The sequence below is a fragment of the Lepidochelys olivacea genome, assembly GCF_965140295.1.
Source record: "Lepidochelys olivacea isolate rLepOli2 genome assembly, chromosome: 1".
Lineage (NCBI taxonomy): Eukaryota > Metazoa > Chordata > Testudines > Cheloniidae > Lepidochelys > Lepidochelys olivacea.
The window spans coordinates 347,952,839-347,966,569 of NC_140411.1; the positions used below are offsets into that span (position 1 = coordinate 347,952,839).

The 13,731-nt window shown below is 49.9% G+C and overlaps 1 protein-coding gene across 1 annotated transcript in view; it reads left to right on the forward strand.

The window, feature by feature from the left end:
• LOC311524754 (uncharacterized protein) overlaps window positions 1–13,731 on the forward strand; it is a 214,824-nt gene that overhangs the window by 138,957 nt on the left and 62,136 nt on the right. The window contains exons 76-79 of the mRNA XM_084636213.1: window positions 1,278–1,334; window positions 2,876–2,947; window positions 4,290–4,361; window positions 5,733–5,768. Coding sequence (XP_084492339.1) covers window positions 1,278–1,334; window positions 2,876–2,947; window positions 4,290–4,361; window positions 5,733–5,768 — 237 coding nt within the window. The remainder of the gene's footprint in view (window positions 1–1,277; window positions 1,335–2,875; window positions 2,948–4,289; window positions 4,362–5,732; window positions 5,769–13,731) is intronic.

The following is a 13,731-nucleotide window of genomic DNA, read 5'->3' on the forward strand; positions in this document are numbered from 1 at the left end:
CCTGGCCCGCCTCTCTCAAAGAAAGAAAGACAGTCTTGTGCTCTGAGCTGGGGACTGCTGCTCCAGGAACTCCTGCATTCCAACCCAGCTCTGCCGCTGAGTCACTTGGCAGAAAGGGCTCCGCTCACTGCAGGGGAGCCCTCCTGTGGCTTGGGCCTGGAATTAGCTTTTGCCCATTGTGGCCCCCCCTATTGTCAGTCCCTCTCTTTGCAACTCGAAGTGCTCGCTCTTCGTGACTCGGCCCTCCGGGCCAGGCCACAGTACAGTCCCCTTTCTGGGGTATCAAACTCCCACCGGACAAGCCATCTGGATGCCAGCTCAGTTGGTCTTCTGTTCCACCTCTGGGCCTTGTACCACTTCCTAGTTGCCAGGCTTGGAGGCAGCTCTGGGTTCCAGCCCAGGGACCCTGTGACTAGCAATCCAGATCTGCTCAGTCTCGTCCCTGTTGCTGTTTTCCTGAACTCCTTCCTACCCCACCCCTCTATCTCTGGATTTCCACTGGAATTTCCTCTGCTCCCCATGGCTACTTCACCCCTCTTGTCCTTTTGCCAGACTCCCTAGTCCAGGGCCGGATTCCAAGGTGTGCTCTCCCCCTGGATTTCCTCCTTGTCCCTGACCAACTCCCTTTCCCTCTAGAAAGTGGCTGCAGGCCCCTGCTGTGTAGCCCCCTCCTGCTTTCACTTGCTGGCTGTATAATCCTGTCCCAGCTCCTCCCTAGCAGGGCTTCATCTGCAGTTAGGCCTTATCAAGCCCTGGCTCCCCTCCAGGTGCAGCAAATAGGGTTATTTTGCCCCTTCTGGCCCACATTAACCTGCTTGGGGCTCCTGTAGAGGGAACACCCCATCATGCCCTCCACGTCTCCATCTATATAATGGGATGCCATGCATGGAGCAGTGAGACGTCACTGTTATGGTTCGTCCTAGTGCAGCGCTGGGGAGATCAACGTGAACTGTCGTTCTATTCTGTCTTTCAAGTGAGCTTCACGCTATGGTGAAGAGCCAGCTCGCCACACTGGGATGAAAGTCTCCCATCTGCGCCGCACCCAAGATCAGGAATGAACCTAGGTCTCCTGCTTTGCCTCGTGCAGCTGAAATCTGTATTGTGGCTCAGGGGCAGGGTGGATATTTTGATACCTTTATTTTTGCTGTGTGAATCACCCAGCATGTTGTCTGCTGAGCCATTCGCAGCAAAGGTCGGTCTGTCCAGTGGGGCATATGGTAACTGCAATTCTGCATCATGGCTTGTGTGTCCATCGTTCTTGCCTGTTTGTTTCCTAGGGTGAACCCATTATTATTTTTGGACCTCAAGGCTATAAAGGCAACAAAGGAGATCCGGTAGGTTGTGACAGTTCTCTTTGAAAGCATGTTACCTTCAGTAACTGGGAGCAGTTCATTCTCTCATCTGCAGTAGTGGTCATTGGGTATATATCTATACTGCAGTAGAAGCCCAGAGTTCAAACCCAGGCAGCAGCCTAACCCCCCTTACATCTGCTCACACATCATGCTAACCCAGGGCTCAGACCCAGGATTCCACGGGCATGGAGGGTCCGAGCCTGAGTCAAGCTGGGACCCAGGGTTCAAGCCCTATTTCTTTGTAGTGTAGACTCATGCTCTGGGAGTCTGCCAACGGTATCCCACAGGCTGACTCCCTTTGGCTGGTGGACAGTCACGTTTTCCCACACTGCACCATGAACAAACGGCTAGAGCAGCCACATTTTGGGAGGTTGTTAGGAATTTTGGGATATGGGTGGTTGCACTCGGGCCTGCATAATACATAGTGCAGATGCTGGAGCCCCAGGTTGGGACCCAACGTTCAACAATTTCTCACCTGGGGTTACAAATGAGTGTAAGCACTCAAGCCCTAGGTTAGCAAACCTAGGGTCAGATAACTCGAGTTCTACTAACCCTGGGTTTACATAGCAGTGTAGACGGACCCTAAGAGTCACAGTGTTTAAGGCTAGCAGAGGCCACCAGATCATCTAATTTGACCTCCTGTATATCACAGGCCTCCAAGCACCATCTAGCCACCCCCCACACCAAACCAACTGCCAGAATTGGACCCAAGTAGTACAGCCCTCAGTCTTAACCTACTTGATTGGTGTTTGTGCTCTCCTGTGTATTCCATGTCCTGGTTCTGGTTTCTGTGCGTTCAGTGGCTTTTGAGATGGGAGCCCTGGCTGAGTTGATGCACAGATGAACTGAACAAGCCTGGTGACTATCTCAGAGGGCTGGCTAGCTCAGGAAGGGCCCAGCCAGGGGAGATGGATAGCTCCAGGGATTGGGTATGGCATAAAGGGCCTCTCACCGTTAGGTGGCTGGTTTCAACCCTGGGTTGATTGTCTACAGAGAAGCAGTGTGGGACAGTGGCTAGAGCATGGGACTGGGGGTCCGGCAGATCTGGGGTATGTTCCCATTTTTGGTTCACTATGCAATCTTAGGCAGTCACTTAACCTCTCGCTTCCCTAGATTCGGCCTTCTGGAAAATGGGGTTAATGATACCTATTAGCCTTTGCAAAATGCTTTGAGATCTGCAAATGATTGCGGCTGCACAGGGCCAAGTGCTGTTAATAATACCTATCTGTGTCTGTACAAGCTGCTGCTGAATAATTTTTGCTGTTTGGTTGCCTGTGCGAAACAAAGTGGGTGGCATCAATCCAGCTCCTAGAGGGCATGGAACTGAGCTACCTTCTGACCCCTGAGCAGCAAGGTGGGGAAGCTTGACCTAGAAATACACCTCTGCGAGTTGCGGTCACTGAGTGCTGCGAGGTCCTTAGATGCACGCCTGGCATAAGCATAGCAAAGAGGCATGTCTAGGTTTGGAAGATGCAGGCGTGGGGTGCGAGTGTAGTTCATAGAGCTTCTGTCTGATCCCGTAGGGTGAGCGGGGCCCGCCAGGCTTCGATGGAGACAAAGGCGAGAAAGGGGAGGATGGGCCTGCAGGAGAAAAGGTAGGAACCGCCGTATTCATTGGGGGTCTTAGACGGCTTCATTTGGGATATACAGAACTTACATGTGCACTGCTGCCCTCTATAGGATATCTTGCATAGTATCCACTCAACGCACTCTGCTGGCTGGTGTACGGGGGCTCATTTAGCCCCGGTCTACTCGACAGAGTTAGCTCGACACAAGGCAACTTACTTTGACTTAACTCTCTAAGCGTCTACACTAAAATTTTGCTCCCACTGACGTCACTGGCCCACTACACCGTCTTACTAACACCACCTCCACAGGAAGCATAAAGTCAGGGTTGATGTAGTTAGGGTAACGCAGTGACAGTGTAGACACTGCATTGCTTACATCGACTGTTGCTGGCTTTCAGAAGCTGTCCCACAATGCCCCACGCTGACAGTTCAATCGGTGCAAGCTCTTCCGGTGAGGATGCGCGTCTCTGACACAAGGAGCAAAGTGTAGACATGCACAAGTGATGCAGTTACTGTGGTGGCTATATAAACAGTTGGGCAGTTCTTATTCTCTCCACTAGAAGGCAGCAGTGCACATACGCGCTAGCCAGTTGACTGTGGTATCATCACGGGAAATGGTGTAAGTTCCCCGTCATCGGAGAACTGGTGTTATGATTCCTTAAAAACAGAGATCGGTTTTGCTTTGGGTGGCTGCTGCAGATCCCATGGCGTTGTCTGTATGGGCTGGTTGGCTTTTCTGTTCTTCCCCCCACGCAGCTATTATGCAGCGCGCTGTGCCTTGGTTCCCTCACCTATGCACATGTGTAGTTGAATGGTGCTTTGGGATCCTTAAAGGCGCTATGTAAATGCAGGGTGCTATTATAATTCTCCTCCATTTCCACCTGTTCCTCCACTGACTGCCCGTTCAGGAGCAATAGCTGCCAGCATTGTATTCGTTGCAGCTTCTCAAAAGGAGGCAGCCCCTGATCCCGTGGCATATTCTGTGTAAGAAGTAAATTCCCTGCCTCATCAATCAGGATTCCGCAGGGCTCCGAGAGCTACACCAAGTGACCCCTGTTAATCAAACATCTAGATCAGCGCTTCTAAACGATGGCGCAGAATGAGCCGTTGAGAACCCAGCAGGGGGGATTGGGAGGGTGGAAATGGGGTGGTGGTGTGGGGATCTTCTTTCTCATGAGGTGATCCACAGGGTGAAAACATTGGAAAACCTCGCCCCTTGGGGAAATCATGGGTGTCAACTGCGTGGTGAGGAGGCCCCAATCTATAATTCCAAATAAAGGTGTAGGGGGGCAGGAGGCGAGGTATGTTTTTAAGTGGAAATGGCAATTTCTGAATAAACAAGTTTCTTGGTTTGTGTGTTCGATTTTAGGGGGTCAAAGGTGAGGCAGGTGTCAAAGGGGCCATGGGACTGTTCGGTGCCAGAGGACCAGTGGGACAGAAGGTTAGTACAATGGCCCAAATGAACGCTGAGAAACCTACATGGTTACCATCATAGCTTGTCGCTCCACCACTGGAACTGAGCCCTGGCTTTGTCACTTATCTTGAATAGTTTGGAGGGCTGGGGGTGGGTCGACAGGATCTTCCCAGTGGGGCACTGCACCAGGCAGTGTTCAAGTGCTGGTCCAGGCTAGACATTCTCCAGCTTCCACTTGGGTCATCTTGTCACCAGGTTTTTCTGCCCCATTGCGCACTCCATTTAGAGCACGCCGGTACTTTTGTTCGAGGTCAGTGTCCTGGAGGAACCATGTGCCGTAGTGTTCTCCAAGTGGTCACGGTGCGGGACTGGAAGCAGGAAGTCCTGAGCCTGGGGATTGTGCTGACTCCTTTTGTGGCCTTGGGAGTCACTCAAGCTCTCTGGGGCCCCTTGCTCTAAGGTCCCTAGTGGTGTAAAGAGGCCTTAAAGTCTGCAGATTTCTCCCCCTCTTCCACAACTTCCTGTGAAATGCCTCTGTGTAAGCGAGTTCCCTTGTCATCATAGACCCGGTGGAAAGGCTGTGCCAGCCTCCCACTCCTCCTCCTAGGGAGACACATGGGCATCTTGGGTGTACGTTGAAGCAGTCTTGAGGGCTGCTCTAATTTACACCAAGCCTGGCCAGGTCCCCCAGCCAGGCCCAGAATACCAGCAAGTGCAGAGGTTCCTGCACTGAATGCATCTCAGCTGGAAGGGTGAATCAGGCCCCTGTGTTTCCCTTACTCCATTTATCAACTGGGGATAACGCTACCTCGCTGGGGTGCTGGATGCCCTCACTGAGGTTCCTAAAGTGCTCTGAGGATGCACGTTGCCATAAGAGGAGTTGCTGCAAAAGAAGGGGTTGGGGCAAAGTCCACAGAACATCAAATTGCAAATGGAATGAGTTCAGCCAGACCCTCTGTGTTTCAGCCGATAAATGAAATCCGTCTGGCATCAGACTATTTGTCGTCCCAGGGCACATTTTGCAAGAGTTCATGGTGTTACTTCCATCTCCGAACTGAATAACTACTTTCAATTCCCCCTGCAGTTTCTTCCATCAGATGTTTTATTTTTCACTTCCCATCCTAAATTGTGTGCCGTGTTGCTGTGCGGCGGTTAGACAGCTGCCGCCTCCCACCCCAGAGGTGGCTGCACTAGCTTGGCAGTATGATAAGCGATGCCTGTATTCGTACAGCAAGCAAAGTGCTTCGGGATCCTCCAGGAGCTAAAATGATGATGATATGGGTTTTGGAGGGGAATCCTTACTAGGGATCAAGTGACTGAATGGTAATTGTTTGCACGGTGTGTAGCAGACACATGTGACTTTCCTGTGTGTTTAACTCATTGCTCCTTCTCTCCCAGGGAGAACCCGGAGAACCTGGCCTGCCTGGATTTGCTGTGAGTTGTGAGAGCGTTTCATGTTAGTAGCATTGGGATAATGTCCATTCGCTCTAATGGCCTCATGCTGTGCACCGCTGATGAGAGCACCCCGAGTGCTAACTTTCTCAGCAGGCAGTCACCAGGCTCTTGAAAGGTTATTAAGAAGGAGGGAGATGTCCTGACGTTGGCTGGTGTTCAGCACTTCGATAGCTGGGAGCACAGTACATGGAGGGCTCTTGGTACGTCCCTTCCTTCTGTGGGGATCCATGAATAGCCCCCTCGTGGCACCTCCTGTTCTTTTTCAGGTGCACTCCTGCGGTGGAAGTGCAAGGGTGGCTTTGATATGCACTGTGCTCCTCTCTGACTCACTGACAGCTAACGCTGCGTGTTTCAAAGGCAGAAGATGCCTCCAGGAAGGAAATAATTTGGGTGAAACTTTCTTGAACACTTGCATGAAAAGGGAGATCTGAACAGCGTGAGGGTGGCTGTATGGATCAGTGAGATCAGAGATGCAATTTAATGAGGGCTTTGCATTTTGCATCAAAGAACACCTAAAATATGCATTTCCCCATTTTACTATATTAGCATTTCAGGGTGTACTGTCTGGACAGAACCGAAGCTAATACGTGTTCAAAATGTCACATATATACAGGCTTATATATGTCATGGTAGTAGTTAAACCTTAGAATACTGCCATCCACATGAATTCTGAGAAGGATATACTGTAGTGAACTGGCTATTGGACATGTGCACCAGTGTCCAATATAAAATGACATCATAAAAGTAGGATGCCACGGCCATGTTTGTTCGCATGAACTGTGTTGTGTCTCCAGCATTCTTAACAGCCTCATGAGCACTCACCGGTGTTGTCCTTGGTCAGTGGAGACTCAGATTTCAGAGCTGCTTTCACATGAGTTCACCTCCCAGGTGGGGGGCAAGAAGGCGCCTTGCTCGTTCCTCCAGCTGCTCACTGTTCGCTCTGGCCACTGTTGTTCGTTGTGCCCCCGTTCACTCCATCGCTCTGTTGCCAGTAGCCCTGTGCCATCACTTCTGCTGCCACCTGCCACTGTGACCTCTGCGCGTTGGTCTCTTGAGGTTCCACACAGCTCTCAGTGATTTCAGCTGAGCTCTCAGTGGGGGAACCTCGCTGCTAGGGCAGGCTGGGCCGTCTCTGCCACAGAAACACTGCCCCACAGCAGGTCTGAGCACTTGACTCAACTGAAATGTTTCAGGAAAGCATTTCACATTCTTGAAATTTCTGTTCAAAATTTTCAAAAGGCTTCAGTTTTTTCCCCATTTTATTTTGGTGGGAAAATCCCACGCCTGTTCGCCATTCTTTACTTTTTCCCTCACCGGTTTCCAGTGGGGAAAAAAATGTAAAAGGTGACTGAAAGTAGGCATTTCCCCACCAAGTGAAAAGACATTTTTATTTCAGTTTTTTTTTATGAAATACTAAAAATGCAATGAAAAACACTGAGCAAAGCAAGGCACTTGAGAGTCTTTCAGAAATGTTCAAGAAAGATGCTTTACCTTTTTTTCAAATAGTTCTACTGTGCGAAAGTGTTTTCCTTTAGCTCAAGTGATAGGGCCTGGGGCTTGGGACCGAAAAAGATACAGATTCTTTCACACCTGTTGGTGTGAAATTCCTCATGACGGTTCTATGCTGCATTGCGACTATCGTGGAGCTTCTCGGGAGCCATGGATTTCGTACTGTTTACATGTGTATGATCCAAAGCTTTAATTCCTCATCAAAGTGTAACAAAGACCATGGGTGGCATGTCAGCTGCCCCTTCGGGGAGGCTAACCCCTGGCCCCACCCCTTCCACCTGAGGCCCTGCCCCTTCCACCCCTCGCTCGCCAGAACCACGAATGTCCTCACCCACCCCCGCGGTCGGAGGAGTCCCAGCCAAAGCAGCTGGCCCAGACTACCAGACCGACCCCCAGAGGCGCCAGCTGGCCTGCTCCCTGAGCTGCCAGCTAGCCCTCCCCAGCCGATCTGCCTCAGCTGTGCCAGCTGGCCCTGAGCAGCCCCAGGTCACTGGACAGCCCCGAGCTGCCTGCTGGCTCAAGTTGCCCTCAGGCCTCCAGCCAAGCCCCAGCTCCAGGCCGCCAGCCAGAGCTGAGCCACCACTGGCTTTGCGGGAGAGAAAGGGGCCTTGGGGCAGCGCATGGGTGGGACCACGGCCTGGGTTAGGGGAAGCTTAATCTCCCCTGGCCTTTGATACTCGCCTCCCATGACAAAGACCCTGATTCAGTAAAACACTTCAGCGTGTGCTTAGCTTAAAGCCTATGCAGAGTGCCACTGAGGTCAGTTTAAGCATGTGCTTAAGTGCTTTCCTGACTTGGTGCCAAAAGAAGTAATGTGCCCTGAGCAGTACCCAAGAAAGCAGTGATCCCATCTGGTCAATCGCAGCAGGACTCCAGCATGAAATTGCAGACCTCTGTTTAGATGCATTGGTGGGAGTCCCTTCAGATTATATACACAGAAAATGACTAGCCATACTAAAGTCATTAGTTAGCTCACCAGCTGCTTGACCCTCTTGAATGGCTGTGGGGGTGATACTGGGAACAACTGAGAACTCCGAGTCATTTTCTCTCGCAAATTGCATCCAAACCAATGCTCTCTTCATTCTGCTCTACAATTTGGACATCAGTGTGGTTTTGTATCGTGCTGATTTTCTGACAGCTACAAATTTCACTGTACCAGACAAATAACCACTGGCCATCGGTTTCTTGTAAACGTTCATGGTTCAGGAACGCCGGCTATCAGAATCCTTATTAGGATGCAGTTAATAAGGGATATTTCCTGCATTAGGAAGACGACCTGTATTGTCGCTGGAGCTGGGCTGGGACGGCAAGATTTCATTTTAGTTTTGCGTAACCTGTGTCAGCACTGAAGCCAGGCTCCACTTTATCAGAAGCCCCAAAATTCAGGACGGATGCTGTCAGGGTTCCCTCCACACTCTGAACTCTAGGGTACAGTTGTGGGGACCCACATGAAAGACCCCCTAAACTTATTTCTACCAGCTTAGGTTAAAACTTCCCCAAGGCACAAATTCTTTGCCCTTGGACGGGATGCTGCCACCACCAAGTGATTTAACAAAGAATCAGGGAAAGGACCACTTGGAGTTCCTATTCCCCCAAAATATCCCCCCAAGCCCTTACACCCCCTTTCCCGGGGAGGCTTGAGAATAATATCCTAACCAATTGGTTACAAAGTGATCACAGACCCAAACCCCTGGGTCCTAGGACAATAGAGAAATCAGTCAGGTTCTTAAAAGAAGGATTTTATTTAAAAAAAAGGTAAAAATCACCTCTGTAAAATCAGGATGGAAAATAATTTTACAGGGTAACAAAAGTTTCAAAACCACAATAGAACTTCCTCTAGGCTTAGTTTCAAAGTTACAGACAACAGGAATAAACCTTCTTCCAGCAAAGGAAAAATTCACAAGCAAAACAAAAGATAATCTAACACGCCTTGCCTGGCTTTTACTTACAATTTTTGTAAAATGAGAGACTTTTAGGATGGTTTATAGGAGAAGGAGTTTTCTGACCTGATGCTTCTCTGCTTCCCAAGAGAACAAACCAAACAAAGCCTTCCCCCCCCATCCCGCAAGATTTGAAAGTATCTTCTTTCCCCATTGGTTCTTTTGGTCAGGTACCAACCAGGTTATTTGAGCTTCTTAACCCCTTACAGGTAAGGAGGAATACTAGGCTACCCTTAGCTGTATGGTTATAACAGATGCGGGAGAGAGAACCTCTGGGCCTTTTGGCCCGTCGCAGATGGGTACTGAGAGATGGATCTTGGAGGGCAATAGTGCCAAGCGTGATTTGTGTACGTGCTAGGCAAAAAAGGGATGAGCCGAACAAGTGATTCCAGTCTGCACTCATGAGCCATTGCCAAGCAGATGCTAGGTTACCCCTCTTTAGTAGCAAGAGTAAGACCAAAGGGGAGCATACAGCCAAGTGCCTTATTAGTACCAGGAGGGTCATGCTTGCATGTGCATCTCCTCAGATGCACCAATTTTTATTACCCTGAGCACTCGTGCACCTGCTCCCTTCTCCACATTACCGTCAGTCATTAACATAGCTCCATCAGCGTGCGTGGCACATTGCAGAACAAAGAACATCAGGTTTGCTGCCAAAGCGGACTTACAAAATGTTCTGCCAACCTGATGCAGCGTAGCACCTTCCTCTGAATGAGCCTGGGTTAAGGTCCTGGTGGACTTGAGCACTGGTGAACGTGAGTGACAAGTGAAGATATACACTCCAGGAGCAGGGGGAGAATAAGGAAGGACACATATGATGACTATGTGATTACAAGGCTATTCGGATGCTGCTGCTGTAAATGGGTCTTCTGGGGAGTGATTTGACTGAGGAGCGGGTGAGCTCATGGGAGAGGGATGTGGGCAAGGACGTTGCAAGCACGGGGATGGAGTGGAAGAAGGTCCAGAGGCATGTGGGGGGAAGAAAGGAGGCTTGCGGTTGTCATTGGCAGATCGAGGCCTCCAGGATCGCCAACCCCAAATGGTCACAAATCATGACAGTCATCAAAAATCCTGAGATTGGTTATAAAATCATGAGATTATGTACCAATAATAGATGTGGGGTTCTTTTCATTTGCCTTCTGCTTTTTGGACCTTTAGGGTGCACTGGGGTCACATTTTGAAGCTTCCCCCACAGCCGTGAGGGCTGACCTTTTCTTTAAGACTGAAGGCTGAAATCATCATGGATCCACATGATTCCAGGAGCTGGGGCTTTAAGGCAAACAGTGATTATCGTGAGCCTCATGACAAAATCATGAGAGTCGGCAACACCAAGGCCTCTGTGCTAACGCTGACTTCAGACACCTCCCGTCAAATATATACCTCTAAACCCGGTAGGCAGTGAGCCTGTGAGCAGTGGTTACAAACCACCCTGTGGCTCGGGAACATATCCACTCTTCTGTTTGGGTTTTCACTGCTGTTCTGAGCAGATGTGTCCTGCCTGTGCTTGTCTTTAGGAAGTCCCGTTCCCTCCCTTGCACGTTTCCCCGATGCGAGTGAAGTGATGCCCAACTTGCTCACTTCAGCAGCCACAGCAGGTCAGTAACCAAAGGGGCTTCGTCTCTGGCTTGCACCCGAAGCTTGGCCAGTGCTGTAGCTGAAGGCAGTGCTCCGGGGTGGTTCAACCATCTCTTTGCGTCAGGCCAGCGCTCAGCATTCATGACTAATCTACACCACTTCGCTATTGTGCTACCTAATATCTGCACAGAGAGCTGAAACCTGTTTGAGGCAGTGCTTTAATCACTGTGCCCCCTGAGCATTAGACTTATTGGTAGTTATTTTCAGCACTCCAACAGTAATTGCCTTTAAATGGCCCTTTTTGGAGCGCCGATCGCCCTGCCTTTATTTGCCTGGAGAAGCTTGAAAGGTAAAGTTGGGGATGGGCCCTGCTTTGAGCAGGGGGTTGGACGAGATGACCTCCTGACGTCCCTTCCAACCCTGATATTCTATGATTCTATGATTTTAAATCTCCAGGAATAAATTTAAACACCATCAAACTATTCCCCAGCCCTGCCCCAAATGCTTCCCTCTTCCCCAGTCATCTCCTTCTGTTTTCTCATCTTCTTTTCTCCCAACCCTTCTGAGCTCTCAAAGCTTCTTTTCATGCCCTGCATACAAACTGCCTTGGAAAAATATCACTTCCAGGACCCCACTCCTAGTGACTGTTCTGCACGCCTTCCTTCGGGGAATGCTGTTCTCCCCTCTTTTTATTATTATTATTGTTGTATTTGTGTAGCACCTAGGAGCCCCGGTCATGGACCAAGACCCCAAGGTGCTAGGCGCTGTACACAGATAGAACAAAAAAACGGTCCCTGTCCCAAAAAGCTTGCCATCTAAGTATAAGCCAAGAGACGATACATGGATACAGACTGGTTGATGCGGGGAAGCAATGAGACAGTCAGCACTGGTGAGCATGGTAGGCAGCAGTCTCAGCCCACCACCCGTGGTTAAGGGTTTTATAGACATTCCAGCAAAGGAAGGCTTTCCCCGGGGACCTGAAGGAGGACACTGAAGTGGCTCTGAGGATGTGGATGGGGAATACCTCCCCAGTCTGAGGGGCAGCCTGGGAAAAAGCCTGAAGGGGCTCGTTTGGGAATTTCAGAAGCAGGCAATGAAGGCCCTTCTGTGTCTTCTATGCATGCAGTAGCCCACTTTTCCTATTGCTCGTAAACTATAGGCCAAAGTCACCAACTGAACGAAAAGTTGGGCTCCTGGCAACTGAGTAGCTGCCCCGAGGACGATCCTGTCCGGGTCCCTAGGTACGTATTTGGTGTGCCCAGCTCACCCCACCCAGGCTGCAGCGGCTCCGTGGCTGTTTTTAACATGCTAGTGCGACAAGAGCTAGTGGAAGCATGTCTGCCCGTGCTGGAAGTTCCAGCTCCATGTGGACCTCTTCCGCTCCTGTGATGAGGCTCTAGTTGGGATGGAAATAACCACGTATTTTACCCAGGGGCTGGATGGTTCTCTTACCGGAGATATCTGTGCACAGGGTGGTTACACATGTGCAGACTAAAAGCTTAGTGTCACCCCCACGTGACATGGGTGCTCATGGTTTCAGGACAGAAATACAGCGCAGAATATGCTTCTCTCAGTGGAAATGCCGTGGGGCTAGCTTGGCAAATTCCACACACAGACAGTGACTAGGGGTCAGACTCTGCTTTTAGTCGCACTGTAAGTCCAGAGAAACTCCACTGAGTAACATCCCCCGAGCCCAGAAGTGTTGAGCCCAGGGAGTGTGGTCCAAATGGAGTGAGAGGACTGCACTTTGCACGGTCAGTTTTCAAATGCCAACAAACGTGAACTACTCTGGATTTTCACTGGTGTAACAGATGGCAGAATCTGGCCCACTCTGTGTAACGGCCTGTAGCTGCAAACTGCTCCTAGCCTGTCAGTTCTCAAATATTATATGGTGAGAAACGGATTTTAGTCAGTTACAGTTACAGTGAATGTAAAATATGCCCCCTCCCACCCAAGACTGGATTTGATTTTAGGGGAGGCAGTGTGGTCTAGTGGATAGATCACAGGGCTGGGCATAAGGAGGCTGAGTTCTAATCCTGCTGCTCCCATGGCCCTGCTGTGTGACTCTGGGCAAGTCATCTGTGTTCCCTCCCACCTTTAGTCTGTTTAGACTGTAAATGATTTGGGGCAGGGACTGTCTCACAATACGCATGTGTATAGCAGCCAGCACAATGGGGCTCTGATCTCAGTTGGAGTCGGTAGATTCTCATATAATCACATGACTCCAAGAGCTGGGACTTCAAGTCAAAACATCAAATATTGGAAGACTCCAACATCTCAGTTTCCCGCAAGGTTTAATCACCCACCAAAGAGGTTTATTTCTCATTCCCTTCCCACGGCAACCTTTACCCTGTAAACAAACAATCCGGCTTAGACAGCAAATGGAACCCTGTTATTTGCTTTGTTTGTACATGATATTTACTTACCCTGCCACAACACGGAATTGACCATGTCATTAAACAATCACCGGTCTCCATGGAAATAAAGGACGTACAGGGTATCATGCCTTCTTATTAATTTTAGCAATTAATTGCCGGAGCAGACGTGGCTCCTGAAACCACTGGCCCTGCTGACCCAACCTGTGGGCATCACATAGGAAAATCAGGCCCCGTTTATGGTAATTGTGTTGGATACTTTCCTTTGGTCACTGTAAAGGTTTATGAAGTGGCAGATAGAGACTTAGTGGGGCGGCGGGGAAGGGGGGGACAACGACTGAAAAGGCAGCCTGCCCACCTGTTGTTGTGATTAGATCTGCTGTTCATTCTTCAGGCAGGGAAATGGCCCTTTTAGAGACTCTCTCTAAATAAGACTCTGGTGGCTGATTTCTTTTTAATAACTGAATCTTTCTTTTCAACAAAGGGCTGCAAATTGATTCAAACCGCTGAGTGCCACTTACTCATCTCATGAGCTGTTTAAGC